At 44.4% G+C, this 23873-nt stretch overlaps 1 protein-coding gene across 2 annotated transcripts in view; it reads right to left on the bottom strand.

The window, feature by feature from the left end:
* The window catches only part of ZSWIM7 (zinc finger SWIM-type containing 7), a 181320-nt gene that overhangs the window by 142635 nt on the left and 14812 nt on the right, over positions 1-23873 (bottom strand). For both annotated transcript variants that reach the window (XM_040423374.1, XM_040423375.1), the window contains exon 2: positions 13832-13971. In XM_040423374.1, the coding sequence (XP_040279308.1) occupies positions 13832-13937 (106 nt within the window). In that variant the 5' untranslated portion in view covers positions 13938-13971. The remainder of the gene's footprint in view (positions 1-13831; positions 13972-23873) is intronic.

Here is a 23873-nt window from a genome sequence, read left to right as displayed (position 1 = left end):
TTTTTATTTTATTTATATACAATATTTTCCTTTGTTTAACAATATAAGACAACTAATGCATGTAATAGTAATATTATTAATATGTATTTTTAGGTAGAAATAACATTTATAGATCCCAATCCCTAAAAAGTCCGTATTCCAGACCAGTCTTTCTTACACTCTTTATTCACTATAAAAGTGGAACATTAGCAAGGGGATGTCAACCACTGAGGAAGGGGTCATTGCCTTAAATCCCCGAAACGCGTCTGGTGTTAATCCCCCCACTAAGGAAAGTAAGGATATTGCGACATTCAGGAGGCCTGGACTTTATCATAAGAATAACGAATTGCCAAAGAAAGCACTACTATATGGAAGAGACCAAAACCACGTGCAGCAAACAATTCGATTGGCGCGAAAATTCGAATCTGAACAAACAGCCCTTGAGACCGGAACCCTAAAGAAAAAGTACTCCGAGTCGAGGGCTTATTGTCCAGTGTAAAGACCTTCTGGTAAGACTACGCATATCCGATATAAGCGATCGCTTTTCAACTAAATATAGCGGGACGCCGCTGTGCTAGCAAGCAGCTGTAATATTGTCTGCCTAAATTATCGAAAGCCATATATGCTTGGAACTTTGGCCACTACTATGCACATGTATTAAAAGACTGGCCGCAAATCGATTATAATATTCGGCAGTCAGCGACCATTTATATCACGAAAATTTCGCACTGACTATTTATTTATGTGTACAAGAGACTGGTCATAAGTTCATCATCATCGGATACAAACGATTATTTATTTATCCATTTATATTTCGTATGTGGAAAACGCATTTACTTACCACCAGTGGAAAATAAAATTCTTACGATTATTTATTCGAATATTTTTCCGATTATTTTTATATATTCAAATTTATTGTTTTAAAATATTTATCTATTGGGAACTATATTTATGTTGATCTTATCATTTTAAGTTTTATTCCTCGCTGAACTCTCACCACTGTTATTAACGATTTATCCTCTGCTGTTTTAAACATTATTGAATTTTATTGTATATTATATTGTCAATTTATTGTATTTTACGTTTATTAAAGATCTCTTTACTTTTAGAGAGTGCCCCACTTCTATTTCTTTATGATGCTTCTAATATTGTAATATTGCTAAGTAACCATGACAACCAGGCCTGCAGTAGCGTCCTGGTTGCCATGGTTACCGATCGGAGCCCCAGAGCGATTAAACTGGGACTCCGATCGGAACTCTCCGCTGCCACCAATGATCGGGGGGGGGGGGAGGCCGCACATTGGCCACCAATGATAATACAATAGAGGGAGGGAGGGGGGGCCGGGGGAGGCCGCACACTGGCCACCAATGATAATACAATAGAGGGAGGGAGGGGGGGGCCGGGGGAGGCCGCACACTGGCCACCAATGATAATACAATAGAGGGAGGGAGGGGGGCCGCACACTGGCCACCAATGATAATACAATAAAGGGAGGGAGGGAGGGGGGGGCGGGGGAGGCCGCACACTGGCCACCATTGATATTACAATAGAGGGAGGGGGGGCCGGACTGGCCACCAATGAAATTAAAACTGGGGAGGGAGGGGGGTCTGCCTCCTGCTGCCTGGCAGCCCCTGATCTCTTAAAGGGGGCTATGATATGCACAATTAACCCCTCAGGTGCAGCACCTGAGGGGTTAATTGTGCGGATAACAGCCCCCTGTAAGAGATCGGGTGCTGCCAGGCAGCAGGGGGCAGTCATGTACACAGTTCGTAGTATATTCTAACTAGAAGCGTCCCCATCACTATGGGAACGCCTCTGTGTTAGAATATACTGTCGGATATGAGTTTCACGATCTAACTCATATCCGACAGTATATTCTAACATAGAGGCGTTCCCATGGTGATGGGGACGCTTCAAGTTAAAATATACCATCGGATTGGAGAAAACTCAGATCCTATGGTATATTAACTCCTGACTTTACATTGAAAGTCAATGGGGAACGGATCCGTTTGAAATTGCACCATATTGTGTCAACGTCAAACGGATCCGTCCCCATTGACTTGCATTGTAATTCATGACGGATCCGTTTGGCTCCGCACGGCCAGGCGGACACCAAAACTACTTTTTTTTCATGTCCGTGGATCCTCCAAAAATCAAGGAAGACCCACGGACGAAAAACGATCACGGATAACGGACCAACGGAACCCCGTTTTGCGGACTGTGAAAAAATACGGTCGTGTGCATGAGGCCTTACTGTGACACATACAACCTCCCCCTAAACATTGCACAGGCCAAGAACATCCCTTCATGGCAGCGGTCTGCCCTAAAGGCAGTGGCCTCTTTCTGCAGGACAATTCACACGGCCACACTGCAAACATTGTTCAGGAATGAGGAACATGATAATGAGTTCACAGGATGGATTGGCCTCCATATTCTCCAGCTCTCAATACAATCACGTGGGATGTACTGGAAAAACACATCCAATCCATGGAAGTCCCACCTTCAAACACTCAAGCAAACAGAGGAAATAGAGAGAAGGTAAGAGCTGCTTCTACACAGACACTGACAGACATAATGAGATGCTAGGTTCTGCTCATCAGTGCCTTTCTAACCACCTGCTAGGTACCTGGACAGTGTTAACTGAAGACCAGGGGTCACACCACATGTGTGTGGTCAATCACATGACTGACATATGCATTCATTCATATGCAAATTAACAGCTAAGTGCACCCTGCTGTGCACCCTTGCTCCTCCTGCTTCCTCTGCCAGCCCCTCCCTCATCTTCCTGAATGGCATGACCAGGTTCCTGCATAGTCATCTTGCCCGGCCCTGTCAATCAAGAAGGAAAGAGAGGAGCTGGATAATGAAGCTGGAGAAGATTGTCATGTACGTATGATGTCTGATTTTCATTTATTACATCAGTCTTGGCCTAAGCCCTTTAATAAATTCCTCTCATCATTTATGTACCATTTAATTTTGCATATTATTAAGTTAATTTACGTCATTATTCACTTCATTATTGTGTCTGACCTCTTTAAAGAAACAAAAAAAAAAGAAAAAGAAAAAGAGTGGATCCGATTTTTTTTAAATTAAATCCTGGCTGAATATTTTAAGTAAACAGGAAATTTATCCTGGGAAAAGAAATTCCAGAAATCATGTCATGCAAGAGAAGTTCATTGGAAAATACATGTATAGCCGGTACATAACTATGTGGGTTACCTTCTATTAGTATCTATAACAAAAAGTCAATTCACATGCACCACTTACTGTATTTCCCGCACCATAAGATGTACTTTTTTCCACCATAAGTGGGGGGAAATGGCAGGGTGTCTTATGTAGCGAATACCAGTAGTATGTAGGAGTCGCGGCGAGTGAAGCGCTGCTAGTGCTGCCTGTATTAACCCCTCCCTGGTCTTCTCCAAGCCCACAGTAGGATCAGGGAGCGGTGAATACAGTGCTCCTTATGGTGGCTGTACTCATCGCTCCGTGGTCGTCTTCTGCCGCCACGGCAAACCCTCAGGGTGCAACGGCAACACCGTTGCTGCACCAAGAGGCTAATTTAAAACATCAAAATGACATAAAAATTCTTATTTCTCTGAACTGGGAGCACGTATTGATAAGCAACAAACAGCATTAGAAACTGGTGACAAGCGCAGATCTAGCGAGGCAGATGACTGACTTTAATATGCAGATAAGTAGCACAAGGTGTCCAGCAGCTGTATATCCCAGCTATACTAAAATAATAATGGGGTGATAAAAACTGGTTGTCATCTGAATGCTCCTTATCGTATGCCAAAGGATGGTTTAACTCCTTAAGGACCGGGCTCATTTTCACCTTCAGGACCAGGCCATTTTTTGCAAATCTGAACAGTGTCACTTTATGTGGTGATAACTTTAAAACGCTTTGACTTATCCAGGCCATTCTGAGAATGTTTTTTCGTCACATATTGTACTTTATGACACTGGTAAAATAGAGTAAAAAAATTTCATTTTATTTATTAAAAAAATACCAAATTTGCCAAAAATTCTGAAAAATTTCCAAATTTCAATTTCTCTACTTCTATAATACATATTAATACCTACAAAAATAGTTATTACTTTACATTTCCCATATGTCTACTTCATGTTAGGATAATTTTGGGACATAATACAACCGGATCCGTTCATGACGGATGCATGCGGTTGTATTATTGCAACAGAAGCGTTTTTGCAGATCCATGACGGATCCGCAAAAAACGCTAATGTGAAAGTAGCCTTAGCCAGAAAGTGGCCAACCCCTTTAAAGGGACACTGACAGGCCCTATAAACATATTTAGTTATTCCTATGCAGTCATAGATCTATTAAAGTGTATTCCAATGATATAAGAGTACCCCCTGTCCGCATTGTAAACCATGTAAAAACAACTTTATATTGATCTGTCAATCACATTTCTTTATGCCCAAGGGGCGTTTTTTCTCCTACCTTCGTGCCCAGCCGCGCCTCAACTGTCGATTCCTAGCGCCGCCCAACTCATTATTATTCACTGCGCTGGGCGGCTCTTACATTCCCCGATCCTGTCACCCGAGAGAAGAGCGCTGGATTCAATTACAAGGTTGGGAGGGTGCCGGCGCATGCGCAGATGGTCCGATTGAGGCCAATGCCCATAAGTATCTATCGGGCATGCGCAGGAACTGACAGGATCGGGGAATGTGAGAGCCGCCCAGCGCAGTGAATAATAATGAGCTGGGCGGCGCTAGGAATCGACAATTGAGGCGCGGCTGGGCACGAAGGTAGGAGAAAGAACGCCCCTTGGGCATAAAGTAATGTGATTGACAGATCAATATAAAGTTGTTTTTACATGGTTTACAATGCGGACAGGGGGTACTCTTATATCATTGGAATACACTTAAATAGATCTATGACTGCATAGGAATAACTAAATATGTTTATAGGGCCTGTCAGTGTCCCTTTAACCACCTCAGCCCCCATAGCTTAAACACCCTGAAAGACCAGGCCACTTTTTACACTTCTGACCTACACTACTTTCACCGTTTATTGCTCGATCATGCAACTTACCACCCAAATGAATTTTACCTCCTTTTCTTCTCACTAATAGAGCTTTCATTTGGTGGTATTTCATTGCTGCTGACATTTTAACTTTTTTTGTTATTAATCGAAATTTAACGATTTTTTGGCAAAAAAATGACATTTTTCACTTTCAGTTGTAAAATTTAGCAAAAAAAAACGACATCCATATATAAATTTTGCTCTAAATTTATTGTTCTACATGTCTTTGATAAAAAAAAAATGTTTGGGTAAAAAAAAAAAATGGTTTGGGTAAAAGTTATAGCGTTTACAAACTATGGTACGAAAATGTGAATTTCCGCTTTCTGAAGCAGCTCTGACTTTCTGAGCACCTGTCATGTTTCCTGAGGTTCTACAATGCCCAGACAGTACAAACACCCCACAAATGACCCCATTTCGGAAAGTAGACACCCTAAGGTATTTGCTGATGGGCATAGTGAGTTCATAGAACTTTTTATTTTTTGTCACAAGTTAGCGGAAAATGATGATTTTTTATTTTTTTTTCTTACAAAGTCTCATATTCCACTAACTTGTGACAAAAAATAAAAACTTCCATGAACTCACTATGCCCATCAGCGAATACCTTGGGGTGTCTTCTTTCCAAAATGGGGTCACTTGTGGGGTAGTTATACTGCCCTGGCATTCTAGGGGCCCAAATGTGTGGTAAGGAGTTTGAAATCAAATTCTGTAAAAAATGGCTGGTGAAATCCGAAAGGTGCTCTTTGGAATATGGGCCCCTTTGCCCACCTAGGCTGCAAAAAAGTGTCACACATGTGGTATCTCCGTATTCAGGAGAAGTTGGGGAATGTGTTTTGGGGTGTCATTTTACATATACCCATGCTGGGTGAGAGAAATATCTTGGCAAAAGACAACTTTTCCCATTTTTTTATACAAAGTTGTCTTTTGCCAAGATATTTCTCTCACCCAGCATGGGTATATGTAAAATGACACCCCAAAACACATTCCCCAACTTCTCCTGAATACGGGGATACCAGATGTGTGACACTTTTTTGCAGCCTAGGTGGGCAAAGGGGCCCACATTCCAAAGAGCACCTTTCGGATTTCACCGGCCATTTTTTACAGAATTTGATTTCAAACTCCTTACCACACATTTGGGCCCCTAGAATGCCAGGGCAGTATAACTACCCCACAAGTGACCCCATTTTGGAAAGACGACACCCCAAGGTATTCGCTGATGGGCATAGTGAGTTCATGGAAGTTTTTATTTTTTGTCACAAGTTAGTGGAATATGAGACTTTGTAAGAAAAAAATAAAATAAAATCATCATCATTTTCCACTAACTTGTGACAAAAAATATAAAATTCTATGAACTCGCTATGCCCCTCACGGAATACCTTGGGGTGTCTTCTTTCCAAAATGGGGTCACTTGTGGGGTAGTTATACTGCCCTGGCATTTTCCAGGGGCCCTAATGTGTGGTAAGTAGGTAAATGACCTGTGAAATCCTAAAGGTGCTCTTTGGAATGTGGGCCCCTTTGCCCACCTAGGCTGCAAAAAAGTGTCACACATGTGGTATCTCCGTATTCAGGAGAAGTTGGGGAATGTGTTTTGGGGTGTCATTTTACATATACCCATGCTGGGTGAGAGAAATATCTTGGCAAAAGACAACTTTTCCCATTTTTTTATACAAAGTTGGCATTTGACCAAGATATTTCTCTCACCCAGCATGGGTATATGTAAAATGACAGTACGGCGATACCAGATGTGTGACACTTTTTTGCAGCCTAGATGCGCAAAGGTGCCCAAATTCCTTTTAGGAGGGCATTTTTAGACATTTGGATACCAGACTTCTTCTCACGCTTTGGGGCCCCTAAAATGCCAGGGCAGTATAAATACCCCACATGTGACCCCATTTTGGAAAGAAGACACCCCAAGGTATTCAATGAGGGGCATGGCGAAATCATAGAAATTTATTTTTTTGGGCACAAGTTAGCGGAAATTGATATATATATATTTTTTCTCACAAAGTCTCCCTTTCCGCTAACTTGGGACAAAAATTTCAATCTTTCATGGACTCAATATGCCCCTCACGGAATACCTGGGGGTGTCTTCTTTCCGAAATGGGGTCACATGTGGGGTATTTATACTGCCCTGGCATTCTAGGGGCCCTAAAGCGTGAGAAGAAGTCTGGAATATAAATGTCTAAAATATTTTACGCATTTGGATTCCGTGAGGGGTATGGTGAGTTCATGTGAGATTTTATTTTTTGACACAAGTAAGGCTACTTTCACACTTGCGCTTGATCGGATCCGTTCTGAACGGATCCGATCATATTAATGCAGACGGAGGCTCTGTTCAGTACGGATCCGTCTGCATTAATAACTTAGAAAAATTTCTAAGTGCGAAAGTAGCCTGAGCGGATCCGTTCAGACTTTCAATGTAAAGTCAATGGGGGACGGATCCGCTTGAAGATTGAGCCATATGGTGTCATCTTCAAGCGGATCCGTTCCTATTGACTTACATTGTAAGTCTGGACGGATCCGCACGCCTCCGCACGGCCAGGCGGACACCCGAACGCTGCAAGCAGCGTTCAACTGTCCGCCTGGCCGTGCGGAGGCGAGCGGAGCGGAGGCTGAACGCCGCCAGACTGATGCAGTCTGAGCGGATCCGCATCCATTCAGACTGCATCAGGGCTGGACGGAAGCGTTCTGCTCCGCTCGTGAGCCCCTTCAAACGGAGCTCACGAGCGGACAGCAGAACGCTAGTGTGAAAGTAGCCTTAGTGGAATATGAGATTTTGTAAGAAAGAAAATAATAATTTCCGCTAACTTGGGCCAAAAAAAATGTCTGAATGGAGCCTTACAGGGGGGTGATCAATGACAGGGGGGTGATCAATGACAGGGGGGTGAACAGGGAGTCTATATGGGGTGATCACCCCCCTGTCATTGATCACCCCCCTGTCATTGATCACCCCCCTATAAGGCTCCATTCAGATGTCCGTATGTGTTTTGCGGATCCGATCCATGTATCAGTGGATCCGTAAAAATCATACGGACATCTGAATGCAGCCTGACAGGGGGGTGATCAATGACAGGGGGGTGATCAATGACAGGGGGGTGATCAGGGAGTCTATATGGGGTGATCACCCCCCTGTCATTGATCACCCCCCTATAAGGCTCCATTCAGATGTCCGTATGTGTTTTGCGGATCCGATCCATGTATCAGTGGATCCGTAAAAATCATACGGACATCTGAATGCAGCCTGACAGGGGGGTGATCAATGACAGGGGGGTGATCAATGACAGGGGGGTGATCAGGGAGTCTATTTGGGGTGATCACCTCACTGTCATTGATCACCCCCCTATAAGGCTCCATTCAGATGTCCGTATGTGTTTTGCGGATCCGATCCATGTATCAGTGGATCCGTAAAAATCATACGGACATCTGAATGCAGCCTGACAGGGGGGTGATCAATGACAGGGGGGTGATCAAGGAGTCTATATGGGGTGATCACCCCCCTGTAAGGCTCCATTCAGATGTCCGTATGTGTTTTGCGGATCCGATCCATGTATCAGTGGATCCGTAAAAATCATACGGACATCTGAATGCAGCCTTACAGGGGGGTGATCAATGACAGGGGGGTGATCAGGGAGTCTATATGGGGTGATCACCCCCCTGTAAGGCTCCATTCAGATGTCCGTATGTGTTTTGCGGATCCGATCCATGTATCAGTGGATCCGTAAAAATCATACGGACATCTGAATGCAGCCTTACAGGGGGGTGATCAATGACAGGGGGGTGATCAATGACAGGGGGGTGATCAGGGAGTCTATATGGGGTGATCACCTCCGTCATTGATCACTCCTCTGTAAGGCTCCATTCAGATGTCCGTATGTGTTTTGCGGATCCGATCCATCTATCAGTGGATCCGTAAAATTCATACGGACCTCTGAATGGAGCCCTACAGGGGGTTATCAATGACAGGGGGGTGATCAGGGAGTCTATATGGGGTGATCTGGGGTGAATAAGGGGTTAATAAGTGACGGGGGGGGGTGTAGTGTAGTGTAGTGGTGGTTGGTGCTACTTTACTGAGCTACCTGTGTCCTCTGGTGGTCGATCCAAACAAAGGGGACCACCAGAGGACCAGGTAGCAGGTATATTAGACGCTGTTATCATAACAGCGTCTAATATACCTGTTAGGGGTTAAAAAAAATCACATCTCCAGCCTGCCTCGAACGATCTCCGCTGGCAGGCCGGAGATCCACTCTCTTACCTTCCGTTCCTGTGAGCGCGCGTTCACAGGAAATCTCGCGTCTCGCGAGATGACGCACGGATGCGTCCAGGAGGAATGAATCAACCACCTTCCGGACGCATCCGTGCGTTAGGCGGTCGGGAGGTGGTTAAAGGGGTTGGCCACTTTCTGGAAAATTTCCCCAAAATAAAGACCGGGATTGTTGCTGCCCTAAATGTGGATATGTTAATGCGAACTATGTCCATTTGCTTTGGAGCTGCAGTAAAATAAGAAAATATTGGGATGAGGTCTTCTCTACCCTACAAAAGGAGTCTTCAATGAACTATAATCCGGGGATCTTGATAGTGATCTTTGTTGATTATGGCTCAGAAATGGAAGTCCCGCACCAGGTCAGACGGATTTGGATGAGGGGATTGATGGTGGCTAAAGCTATATTGATCAAGTATTGGGGTTCTGTCTCCCCGCCCTCGACAAGGGAGTGGGGTTTATACCTTCAACAAATTAGAATATATGAGGATATTGAAAGGAAACGGAGAGTTGCACGCAGAACTACGTAGCTATACCTAATGATACTATTTTATATTTAATTGAATGGAGTGGATGACAGCCAATGGAGGAGGGGGGGGGATATACTTAGACTTTCTACTATCTTAGGTGTGAACGTAGGATGATTTGTATAATTTGTTTATAATGATGTTTATGATTGTCATACTATGTACACCGATGTGATCAATATTGGTTTATGTATTAATATTATGATTTCTAAAATAAAAATAAATATAAATTAAAAAAAAAATACATAAAAAAATAAATTAAAAAAATATGTTTATAGGGCCTGTCAGTGTCCCTTTAAGCATGTTCATTCTGGCAGAACCATTAATTTGAATGAATGAGCCTTGAGGGAAAAATGGACAAAGTTAGACTATGGAGTGATTTTCAAATTGCTGGTTCAGTGCTCATTGTGGGTGATGGCTACATGCACGTTGGCCATCATGACTAAGGCTCGGTGTCACACCGGGTCAATGTGCCACACTATGCTACTGCCATCACATTTATGTGTTTTTGCAGAATCTCTATATGCTTGATTAAAAGGGTATCTAGCAGTGGTGGTAGGAAAAATCACCAGCCTAAATTGTGCAAGCACGGCCACTGCTGACGGATTGCAGGGTGGTCGTAACCATGGAAACAAGCAGCGTATAATGTGATGAAAAATGAATCCAGCCAGCAAAGGAGGCAATATGGACAATCACAATGCATTAGTAAGTGCTTTGTATTAACTGCATCTACATGATAAATGTCACTTGCTGAAGTGAGAAAACCCTTTAAGTTAGTTCCCCCCCCCCCATGTTCTAAAAAGGAACCTAAACTAGGCGCAAAATTCTTTAGAACCATTAGAGGACGCTCCTGAATTGAAAGTCGTGCCACCATCAAATGTTATTTGAATATGATTCAAAATGAAAAACTATTTACTTTGGTAATTTACTTTCATTTACAAACATGTTCCAGTTATGAGATAACTTCATCATAATGGTGCCACCTGTTGTTCAATCTGTATAGTAATATGCATGTCCCCCTACTGAGGTGGTCGCACATGCTCCGTTCCATCCTTCAACTACCACCAGCTGTATCTACTCTTGGGAGCTATGACAGTTACAGGGTGATGAATGGAAGCAGAAAGGACAGGCTCCCTTAAAAAAGAACACGTCCACTGAACTGCCAGACTGAAATAAATCGAGCAGGGTAATCGGGGCAATGAATGGGGGGCTAGGATATGCCATCAATGTCAGGTAGGTGCAGGGTCCCACCTATGGGACCCACTGCTATCTCCACAATGGAAGAAGTAGAGCGCACCGCGCATTCATTGCTATGAGCGTTCTGAAAATAGCCGAGTGTTTGACAGTCAATGGAGAGCGCACCGCACAAGTATGGCCACCTTTCCATTCACCACTAAGAGACTGCTAGAAATATCAGAGCCGACGCTTGGCTATGTTCAGAACTCACACGGCGGTAAATGCAGGGTGGCCAAGCATGCACTGCTGCCCTCTATTCAGTTTGGGGCCCAGTTCTGGTGATAGGAGCGGGTCCCAGAGGTGGGACCCGCACTTATCCGATTGCACATCACTAGGATATGCCAGCAATTTTAATGTCTGAAATGAGCCAACCCCTTTAAAATCTTTTCTTAGAGCAAGGCGTCATGTCGTCTAGTAGAAGGCCAGTTGTATCAACATCTAAAGAGCGCCACTCCGTAGATCTTTTGGATTACGTTCATTAAATAAGTTAACATCTGCTGCTCTTATCTCCATATCAACATGTACCGAGATCAGAACATGTCACATCACAGCAGACACGAGGAAACAGACACGATCTGTCCCGTAAAATGGTCAGGAAGACAAAAATACTCCAATTTCCACTGAATGTCACAGCAAACTGACGTCAAGCAGCATTCGTCTCATGTACGGTAAAAAAAAAAAAAAATCTTTATACTTTATACTATACTTTTAAAAAATATGTTTTCTTCTGTCGATGACGATTTGGCAACTTTTCACATGGAAATCTTCATTTTGGCAGGAAATAAAAAAGGCTGCCGGCAATCCGCCAATGAAGAGAATGAGAGCAGCAGACTGCTGGAGGAGCACACGGGGAAATAAGGAGATCAGCCACGTGAAATATTTACCCAAGACAGAAGTATGCCAGCCATTTCCTCACAAGGCTCCCAAATCTTCTAAAATGGTTGACTCGCTGAGACACCCCTTCACACAGGGCCTCCCTCCCTTGGGACCCCCCAGTATTAGCAAACTTGAAAAACTACTAACAAAGAGCAGCTCAGACACTGGCACGTTGTATGGCCGGCCATTCATCTGAATGGTCCTCATGCAGTACTACATATCTATGGCCAACTAACCCCAACATTCATAGCATATGAAGCAGATCCAGCGGCAATCAGCTGGTCAGCAAGCCGGCGTCATTACAGAAAGGGGCTAAAGAGAGTCTGTTGTCTGTATTAAAGGGGTTGTCTCATTTCAAACAATGGGGACATATCGCTGGGACCCCCAAACATATCAGGAACGGAGCCCTGAAAGTGGCCGAGGGCGAACTGCGTATGCACATATGTGACCGCCGAAAATAGCCGAGCACTGGTTATGGGAGCGCTCTCATTCACTTCTTTGGGGAGATCGCTTGGTGGTGCCCGGACCGGAGTCCTCCAGCCAGCACTTTGCGGGGCTCTGTTTAGGAGCAGGTGCAAGTCCCAGCGGTGGGACCTGCACCTATAAGACAATGGGGGCACACCCTAGCGATATATGCCCCCATTGTCTGAGATGAGACAACCCCTTTAAGTGTCCCTGTACTTTTACTAAGCTATTGCTATGTCATAGTGAGGTTTACATCTAGAACGAGACAGCTCTGTGTCTGAGTGTTCTTTCCCCTCCTTTTAGAAAGTGGTGGGGGTATCAGCATTCAGACCCCCACCGATCAAACCTTTGATAAGTTACGATGACAAATCCAAAGTTTTGCAAAAGTACAGGAAGACATTCAGCCCTAAGAACTGCAGTACTACATGAGGTCTAGATCCACTACTTTTTACTCTCATTCTCCTTCCTTCTGGATTACATTGAGAGGACTCATGAACTCATGCTCAGGAGTCCTCTGCGTTAGGACTCATGCACATGACCGTATGTATTTTGAAATCCGCAAAAAACGCGGATCCGCTAAATACTGATGACTTCTGTGCTGCATCTGTTTTTTGTTGTTGTTTTTTGGGGGGTTTGCGGAACTATTTAAAAAGTCGCAAAAAAAGTCGCAAAAAAATGCGCAATTTCACTCCAGTGAGGACCATGCTTATCTTATGAGACTTTTTAATAGAACATGCGACTTTTTCGTAAAGACGTGCGACTTTTGTAAAGCTGCTTACTGAGGGATAAACTGCTACCGTCAAACCACATTTATTACAGTCTTAAAGGGCCGATCATAAATCTGACTTGGCTAAAACTGACTTTAGCCATATGTGAAAGTGGAGTGAGCCGTCAGAGTAATGATAAATCTGGCCCAATGTGTCAGATTTGTAAAGTAGAACTGGCTTAGTTGCCCCTAGGAACCAATCATATTCCACCTTTCAATTTCCAAAGGAGCTGGGAAAAATTAAAGGTGGAATCTGATTGGTTGCTATGGGCAACTAAGCCAGTTCTACTTTACACCAGTTTTTATAAATCTCCTCCAGGGCATGCTACCCCCTGGTAGAAAACCAAATCATCTCCTCAGTATAAGGGCTCAGTCAGACGGCCGTATGCTGTCCGCAAAAATGTAGATCCGTTTTTTTGCGGATTAGATGCTGTCCCATTCACTTCTATGGGGCCCTTTTCTTCCATTGCACGGCTCAGCAAAAAAATGAAACATGTCCTATACTTGTCAATGAAAATCAGGACATGGCCCTATTGAAGTCTATGGATCAGCAAAAAAAATGGAATGCAATCCATTTTTTTTTGCGGACATGCTGAACTGTCCGCAAAAAAACGGATCCGCATTTTTGCGGACAGCATACGGCCGTCTGAATGAGAACTAAAGGTGAAGTCTCTACTTACTTTGTGAGGTCTCGCAGTAACTGCACTTTATTTCTCGCAGAAGCTCTTCTGCTACTGATGGCAATGTAAGGTCCATGTTTTTGGAACTTGGGGTCCCAAGGACCATCAGAGCTCACAGATTATGGTGGCACACGGTGGTCCTAGAAAACAAAACATTTAAAAATGACTGCAGAAAAACTTTGGCTGAAAAAAATTGAAAATTAAAAATCTTCCTGAAAAACTGCACAAGCACCACAAAAAAGTAAAGCCTCATTCACACGTCAGTGTTTTCCATCAGCGATTCTAAGCCAAAACCAGGAGCCTCCACAGACATAAGGTATAAGGGAAAGATCCGCACCTGGTTTTGGCTCAAAATCACTGATGGAAATCACTGACCGAACACTGACGTGTGAATGAGGCGTTACTTAAAGGGGTTGTCCCATGAAGGCAACACATCCCCTGACAACAGGATAGGGTATATGTGTATGATCAGTGGTCCGCTGATCACAAGTACCCATTTCCCTCCATTGAATGGGGTAGCAGACAACTCTCTGGGGCTGACAGAGATATCAAGCACAAGCGCTCGGCTTCCTCCAGCAGCCCCATAGAACTGAATAGTGCAGCAGTGTACGTGCATGACTGCTGTTCCATACAAACTGGGGAGAACGCCCCCAAATTCTCATCACCCATCATAGCCTGTGAACAGGGAATAAGTTGTCTTTACGTGACAACCTCTTTAAAGCGAACTGAAAATGTGACTATACATTGCCCATGAACAGTCAACATACCTCCTGCCCTCCGCATGACACATTCATTCTGTCTTCGCTTCTCAGTTCTACTCCCCTGTTGCCATCATCTCAACATGGCCGCCGCTGTCTGACTATGCGAACAACTCTCTGGAACAAAATCGCCACCTCCACCCCCCCCTTTCCCACACATACACACCACACCCTCCCTCACCTTCGGATGTCCCAGTGCCAAATTACAGCATCTACCAGTACTGTTCCATCAAAGTGCATGGATACTCTCCGACAGCACAGTCTAAGGCCTCTTTCACACGGGCGTTGCGGGAACATGCGCGATTTTTCCAAGCGAGTGCAAAACATTGTAATGCGTTTTGCACTCGCGTGAGAAAAATCGCGCATGTTTGGTACCCAAACCCGAACTTCTTCACAGAAGTTCAGGTTTGGGATCGGTGTTCTGTAGATTGTATTATTTTCCCTTATAACATGGTTATAAGGGAAAATAATAGCATTCTGAATACAGAATGCATAGTAAAACAGCGCTGGAGGGGTTAAAAAATAAAAATAAAAAATTAACTCACCTTAGTCCACTTGATCGCGCAGCCCGGCATCTCTTCTGTCTTCTTTTTTGCTGATTGCAGGAAAAGGACCTGTGGTGACGTCACTCCGGTCATCACATGGTCCATCACATGATCTTTTACCATGGTGATGGATCATGTGACAGATCATGTGATGACCGGAGTGACGTCACCACAGGTCCTTTTCCTGCAATCAGCAAAGAAGGAGACAGAAGAGAAGCCGGGCTGCGCGATCAAGTGGATTAAGGCGAGTTAAAAAAAAAAAAAATTAACCCCTCCAGCCCTATTGTACTATGCAGTCTGTATTCAGAATGCTATTATTTTCCCTTATAACCATGTTACAAGGGAAAAAAATAAAATGATCGGGTCTCCATCCCGATCGTCTCCTAGCAACCGTGCGTGAAAATCGCACCGCATCCGCACTTGCTTGCGATTTTCACGCAACCCCATTCACTTCTATGGGGCCTGCGTTGCGTGGAAATCGCACAATATAGAGCATGCTGCGATTTACACGCAACGCAGAAGTGATGCGTGAAAATCACCGCTCATGTGCACAGCCCCATAGAAATGAATTGGTCGGTATTCAGTGCGGGTGCCATGCGTTCACCTTACGCATTGCACCCGCGCGGAATACTCACCCGTGTGAAAGGGGCCTAAGGCTGTGGCGACCATTTGGTGATAAAAGCAAATTTACTTTGGACTGGAGGGTTGCTTTAAAGAGGATCAGTCTGCTGTCCTGACATGTCTATTTTAGTAAATACGTGTATTCTCCGTTAGGTACCAATTCTGGAGCATGTTTTATTTTGTGTAATGTAATGTTCCTCTGTTATTCCTCCTAGAAACTATGTAATACATTTTGGTACTTACTATTTGGAGTCGTGTCCCTACAGAGCCTAACATTGTCCTATCACTGCTGAAAGCCCCAGACACATCGATCTGACAAGGAAAATGGTAACTCCCAGTTGTCAGTTTATTCTGGAGGAATAACAGAGGAACAGCATAATGTAGAGTTATATGAAAAACTGCTTTTGAATTGTTATCAAATGGGGAAGTCAGATATTTACCAAATCCGCCATGTCAGGGGACGCTCTCTTTTAAATGTTCCCATAGATGACATTTGATAAATATATGATTGCTGGGGGCCACTACCCCACTGCAGGAGTGAAGCCAGGCAGAACAGGCAACCTAGGATACCCCGTTCTAGTGGATGTAAGGGTCTTTAAGTGGGGCAAATATAGGTGATAAAGGTAATTAGTGGAAAATCCCTTTATAGGGGTTGTCCCATTTGAGGCATTTATGGCATATCCACAGGATATTCCATAAGTGTCGTTCAATGCGAGTCCCACCTCTCTACTACTATCTCAAGAATGGGCCCCCTTCACGTAAGGCCAGGAAAGGAGAGGTGGCCAAGCACGTACAGCTCCTCCACAGTACTTCTGATAATAGCCAAGTGCACTGGAAGTCCTACTGAAGTAAATGGTGCACGTTGCTGAATGAGTCGAGCTTCCACCCACGGTCCACCGCCTCAGAAAAGGGGCAAGAAAAGGCTAAAAAGTTGCAAATTTTGTCCTAAAATGGCACCTAGGGTTCTAACTACTGGTACCCCTCCTGACTGGGAAAAAGAGAATTCTGTGCAGTATGCCGATCTAATTCCGTCCTTCTCCAGATATCTGCTTATTAGGCCGGGACATCACCAGGTGTGGCTTTGGACCAAAATTTTTGTTAACAACCTGCAATGCAATAGATAATTTTTTTTTTTTTTCATGTCCCACATTTTTAAAAGCTGATTCTGGGAGGTCTCCTGGTGGTGAACAACCAGGCGTGCGGGTCAAAAAATGATGATTACACTTACCGGTAATCGGATTTTCCTGACCCCACGACAGCACCTTAGAGAGAGATGGCTCCGCCCCAGGACAGGAAACCTGCAGCATAAAAAGGTGGAGCCGCTCTCCCACCTCAGTGAGTTTCCAGAGCATGAGAGGGACTCCCCCTTACGTTAGTTCAGTTTAACATTCTTCTTTTTTTTTTTTTTTTTTTTGCAACACCCGTGAACACACAGACTTACACCAACAGGGAGGGAATAAAGAGGTGCTGTCGTGGGGTCAGGAAAATCCGATTACCGGTAAGTGTAATCATCATTTTTCCCCTCCCCCACGACAGCACCTTAGAGAGAGATTTCAGAGATCAGCCTCAGGGTGGGAAACAGTACTCAAGACTTTTGTACCAAAGAGAAGGTCAGAAATAGAGTCAAGTTGAAGCCTATAGTGTTTATAGAAAGTGGACGGAGAAGACCAGGTGGCAGCCCGACAGATCTGTTCAATGGATACGCTGGCCCTCTCAGCCCAAGAAGTGGATACCGCCCTCGTGGAGTGAGCCCTCACAGAAATAGGGGGAGACACACCGGATACTGAATACGCCAAGGATATAGCTTCTCTGATCCAGCGGGCAATAGATGCCTTAGAGGCAGTATTACCTTTCCTAGCCCCGCCGAACAGAACAAATAAGGCAGAAGACTTCCTCCAGTCATTAGTCACCTCCAGGTACTGCAAAATACACCTCCTGACATCGAGGGAATGCATCTCCTTCTCTCTGTCATCTTTTGGTTCTGAAAAGAAAGCTGGAAGAGCTACCTCCTGAGCCCTATTAGTCCTAGAAGGAACCTTCGGCATAAAGGCGGGATCTGGTCTGAGAACTACCCTGTCTTCTCTGATGGACATGAAAGGGGGGTTAATGGAGAGGGCCTGAATCTCCCCAACCCTTCTGGCTGACGTTAAGGCTACCAGCAAAACTAGTTTAAGGGAAAGCACTTTAATTGAGCAAGAGACTAGAGGTTCAAAGGGATGTTTAGTTAGGGCATTTAACACCAAGTTAAGGTCCCAAGGAGGAAATCTAGGGCCTGCTACTGGCGTAATCCTATCTACTGCCTTAAAAAACCTAACAATCCAAGGGTCCATGGCTAAACTCCTTCTCCCTAAGACCGATAAAGCTGACACCTGCACTTTTAATGTACTTTTTGCCAACCCTAGGGACAATCCCCTCTGTAGAAAATCCAACACCTGAACCACTGAAAATTCTAATGGCCAGGAAACACTTTCTGTGCCTATAAAGGATAGGAACTTCCTCCATACCCGTGCATAAATAATATTCGTCACCTCCATTCTACTTTTCATCAGAGTGGAAATGACCTCCTTAGAGAATCCCTGACTGGCTAAAAATGACCTCTCAAATTCCACGCCGAAAGATGCAGAGACTCTACCTCCGGGTGGAATACTGGACCCTGTGACAATAGGTCCGGAATTCCCGGCAGGATCCATGGATCCGAAACCGACATGGCCCTCAACAGGGAAAACCACGCCCTTTTCGGCCAGAAGGGAGCTATCAGAATCACTCTCGCCCTTTCGTATCTGATCTTCCTTATCACTAACGGAATCATTTGTAGCGGGGGAAAGGCATAACCTAGCGGGAAGTCCCATCTCTGGAGGAAGGCGTCCACCCCAGATGGGCACTCTTTTGGACTGAGGCAGAAGAACTCCGGCACCTTTCTGTTCTCCCTTGTGGCAAACATGTCTACCGAAGGCAGACCCCATAAATCTACTATCTGGGAGAATATCTTTGGACTTAGTGACCACTCCCCCTGACGTAGCCTGTGGCGACTCAGGAAGTCTGCCTGAAAATTCTCGACCCCTCGAATATGAATGGCCGAGAGATGAAGCACTTTCTCCTCTATTTCCTCGAAAATCCATCTTGTCTCCTTCTGTAAGGAATCTGACCTGGTTCCTCCCTGACGATTGAGATATGAGACCACTGTCCGATTGTCGGACATCACCCTCACATGTCTGTTCTGTATCATAGGAAGAACTGCCCTCAAGGCCAACAAAACAGCTCTCAGCTCCTTTCGATTTGACGAGAACAGCTTCTGACCCTGGGACCACTCTCCCTGAAAGATCTGATCCTCCACGTGAGCCCCCCATCCCCAGGGGCTGGCGTCCGTAGTCACAACTACCGGTACCGGAAAGGACCAGGGAAGTCCCTGAGTCAGATTCTCTTCTTCTTTCCACCAATTTAGGGATGAAAGAGTTACGTCGGACAAACTTATAACTGACTCCAGAGACGTCCCTGCTCGCCTTGCGGCAGCCAAAATCTCTCCCTGTAACTGGCGAGAGTGTCGCTGCGCCCACTGGACTGCTGGCATGCAGGATGTTAAGACTCCTAACAGGGACATAGCTTTCCTTATAGACAGGGTTCCTCCTGACTGAACCCGCCGAACTACTCCCTGAATCCTGGCTACCTTCTCCTCTGTGAGGAAAGTTTTCTCCAGCCTGGAATTTAAAACCAGACCCAAGAAAACCTGGCTTGATGATGGCTCCATCCTGGACTTCTGGGTATTCAAAAGCCACCCCAGGGACTGAAGTACCTCCATCACCCGATTCAGAGCCCAGACACACTCCGCTTGAGTTTGGGCCACCACCAGAAAGTCGTCCAAGTAAGGCAGAAATGTGATGTTCTCCTTCCTGATGAAGGAGGCCATCTCCGCCACTACCTTCGTAAAGATTCGAGGTGCCATGGAAAGGCCAAAGGGGAGTGCCTGGAACTGGTAATGAAGAAGCCCAGTCTCGGTTCTTACAGCCACCCGGAGGAATCTCTGGTGATCTGGATGAATCGGAATATGATGGTACGCATCTTTTAAATCCAGAACCGCCATATGACAACCCGGAGATAAAAGAAATATTGCTGACCTGATGGTTTCCATCTTGAATTTCCTGGCTTTCAGGAATTTGTTCAGGTATTTGAGGTTTATTATAGTCCGGTATGACCCATCTGGTTTCTTCACTAGAAACAGGGTGGAATAAAAACCTCTCCCTATCTCTGACTCTGGGACAGGAAGTAACACTTTTTTGTTTATTAGTTTTTTTATTTCTTGCAGCATAATGATAGAAAACTTTGAAATCACAAATTTTTCCGCGGGGTATCTCAAAAATTCTAACCTTAGACCTTCCCGCAGAAGACCTATCAACCATCTGCCCGCCATCTTTTCCCAAGCAGGAAGAAAGAATCTTAATCTTCCTCCTACTGGGATCATGGCGTCATTGCTTTCCTTGTTTTCCCCCACGAGCTGCGGCTGATCTAAACAAAAAGCCCTTACTTCCTGATCTAGGCCTTGCTCCCTGCTCTCTGTCCCCCGTCTGCTTTTTATTCTGAAATCCACTCGGGTTCCGAAAGGGCCGTCTATATTGCTTAAATTGAGTGAAAGATTCTTGGGGAAACTTTTTCTTTCTATCTGCCGCTTTTTCGAGTAAGGAGTCAAGTTCAGACCCAAAAAGGAACTGGCCATCACAGGGAATGCTACACAATCTCAGCTTGGACGGCATATCCCCCCCTTTCCAATTCTTAAGCCACAAAGCACGTCGCGCGGAATTGGAAAGGGATGCGGCTCTCGCTTCCAGCCTCACCGAGTCCACTGCGGCATCTGCAATAAAGTCCGCGGCCTTCTGGAAAGTGGGCATAGATGCCAACAATTGCTCTCTAGGGCATTTATCCCTAATCTGCCCCTGTAGCCTATCCAACCACAGTGACATAGATCTCGCAACCACTGTGGCGGCTATACTAGGCCTGAAAGCCGCCGCAGAAGATTCCCATGAATTCTTAAGGGCAGAATCTATTCTTTTATCTAAGGGATCCCTCAAGAAACCCATGTCCTCAAAGGGCAGAGAGGATTTTTTAGAAATCTTGGAAATGGCTACATCCAGCTTCGGGGCCCTGTCCCAAGATGTAGATGCCTCTTCCTCAAAGGGGTACTTCCGCTTAAAGGTTTTAGAAATAAACGGTTTTTTATCCGGTTTTTTCCATTCTTTTTCTATCACAGCTGAGACCGATTTATGGACAGGGAAACACCTACGCTTCTTTTCCCTAAGTCCCCCAAACACAACATCCTCTACAGATCTATTTTCTCTGGTATCTTCCAATTCCAGGGTAGATCGGATAACCTTTAACAATTTGTCCGTATCTTCTGCCGGAAAAAGGAACTTTCCTTCTTTGGTGTCATCCTCCGAAGAGAAGGAATCATTAGAGTCCTCATCCCCGGAGAGAGAGCCACTATCTTCCGATTCCACGTCGGACTCCTGTCTCACTTCTCTTCTTCTCTTCCTACCGGCTTTCAAGGAATTTTTGACTTCGGACATAATAGACTTAATGTCTTTCAGAAGACTCGGAGTCTCCTCGGCCACTGTCTTCTCAATGCACTGCTGACAGAGCTTCTTAGCATAAGTAGAAGACAGCGAGCACTTGCAGATAGGGCATTCCTTGTTCTTTTTCTTTGTCGCCACCTTCTTAGGCACCGTCTAAGAAAAATGGAATATACCCAATCTAAGTAACAGCCTAGACCCTGAAAGGAGCGAGAATAGGACTCACAATACCGGCGGCAAGATTTCAATATCTGCACATTCAGATCTCCCTTCTTCATCCATAATGAAAGGTAACCTGCAAAAATATTGCCCAGGTTATCTACTGCCACCAAGAATTCCTCTCACCTGAGAGATACATAGTTACTGCAAACCTCTCCACGCCAAGATAGCCCAGGAACTTGGTCCACTTCAGGCACACCGAAAACAGACAACGGCGTCCAATAACTCCAGCACCCTCATACCTGTATGTAGTTGGTTTTAAAACTGCCGGGCAGCCGAACTTCCGGTCACCTGACCGGAAGCGCACGGCCGTGGAACGCATGGCACTTCCTGTCCAGACGCCACCCACCAGCGTCTACATCCGGTGGCGTCCTGGCTGGTTTGCAGCAATACTGGGGCCTTCTGGCCACCCTAGATCCGTTGGTGCGGTCCTCCTCGTCTGAGGGACCAGCACCTTCTGCCCTTGTGACCCGGGATCTTCTCACCGGTATCCTGCCCCCGACGCCTGTGGGGATGATCGGACAGGTAAACAAGCCGCCTCCAACCCTCCGGCATCTACCGGGACTTCCAGGTCAGGACGACAACTGCAGGCTCCCGTACCAGGACAGGAAACCTCACTGAGGTGGGAGAGCGGCTCCACCTTTTTATGCTGCAGGTTTCCTGTCCTGGGGCGGAGCCATCTCTCTCTAAGGTGCTGTCGTGGGGGAGGGGAAAAATGGTCCTTTTGAGAAAAAGAAAATGTAAATGTCTGGAAATACTTCTCAGCAGTGGGGGTATTGAGACTGTCACACCACACCGAGGTATGTTCACCTTTAGGACATGTCTATTGTGACTGGTGCTGGGACCCTCATCAGTCCCAGTACAATCATGATCCTGTCCTCCTCATTCATAGCCATTATCCACTGAAATAAACAGGAGATAATTAAAAAGCAGGGGGTAAATGACGAATGTGGGGTGAGGGGACAGAGACGGGTGTGGGGTGCAGGGGTGACAGGAATGTCAAAACACTATTTTCTGATGAGTTAAAGGCTATGTACACCTTCGGAGGCAATTTTTGTTTATGATTTATGATATTAATTTTATATCGCTTGATATTGCTTGATATAAAGTTTATATCGCTTGATATTGCTTGATATATAGAGTATTCGTCCATTAAGGTCTTACCACTTCTGACAGCTTCTTACTACAGAGGGCAACATCCTCCAAGACATTCTTCTCAGATTACTATTAGTGATAAAACAGGATGTTGAGCTTTTTGAGACGCATGACAGCTTACTACAGATGGTGAAAGCTAATGTCCTGCAGTTACAAATTAAAAAATAAATTTGATGTTAAATTTATATTGATTCTTATCTATCTATCTAACAGTGTAACCATTTATATGTCTTTCTATCTATAGTCTATCTTTCTATCAATTTTTCTATCTATCCAGCTATCTAACAATTTATCCATTTATCTATCTATGATCAATTTATCCGTATATCTGTAGCTTTCCAGCTATCTATATTTATAGTGCTTGATATTAAATGTTATATTGCTTGATATTAAATTTATATTGCTTGAAAATTTATATACTGTTGTGCACTGTCACAGATGTCCTAAGACATATCCTACACAACCAACCCCGCCAACACTCTGTGTCAATACACATTTCAAAATATCTATCCCGTTATCTATATATCTATCTATGTTTTTATACATCCATATACCTCATCTATCTAAATTCTATCAATTTATCTATCTATATTTCTATCTACATATCTATGTATCAATTACCTATCTAGCTATCTATTCTGTCTATCTATCTACAGACATGTCAGGACATGGCCTAATATAAAGTCTATACATATATCTATCTATCTATCTATCTATCTATCTATATCTCTATCAATCTATCTACCTACCTATCTATAGTCTATCTATCTATCTATCTACCTACCTATCTATAGTCTATCTATCCATCTATCTGTTATCTATCTATGTAGCTAAACAACCATATACCCTATCTATCTAAATTCTATCTATCCTTCTATCTATCTATCAACTATCTATCTATCTTTCTTTCTACCTATCTCTATAGGCTATCTATCCATTTATCTATCCAACTATCAGGACATGGCCTAATATAAAGTCTATACATATATCTATCCATCTATCTGTTAGCTATCTATGTATCTAGACATCCATATACCCCATCTATCTAAATTCTAGATATCCTTCTAGCTATCTATCAACTATCTATATCTATCTATCTACCTACCTATCTATAGTCTATCTATCCATCTATCTGTTATCTATCTATGTAGCTAAACAACCATATACCCCGAATGTCATGGTCTTA

Source organism: Bufo bufo, chromosome 3 (genome assembly GCF_905171765.1).
Source record: "Bufo bufo chromosome 3, aBufBuf1.1, whole genome shotgun sequence".
Classification (NCBI taxonomy): domain Eukaryota; kingdom Metazoa; phylum Chordata; class Amphibia; order Anura; family Bufonidae; genus Bufo; species Bufo bufo.
The sequence above is the reverse complement of the archived record's forward strand: the minus strand, read 5'-3'. Positions and strand labels throughout refer to the sequence as shown.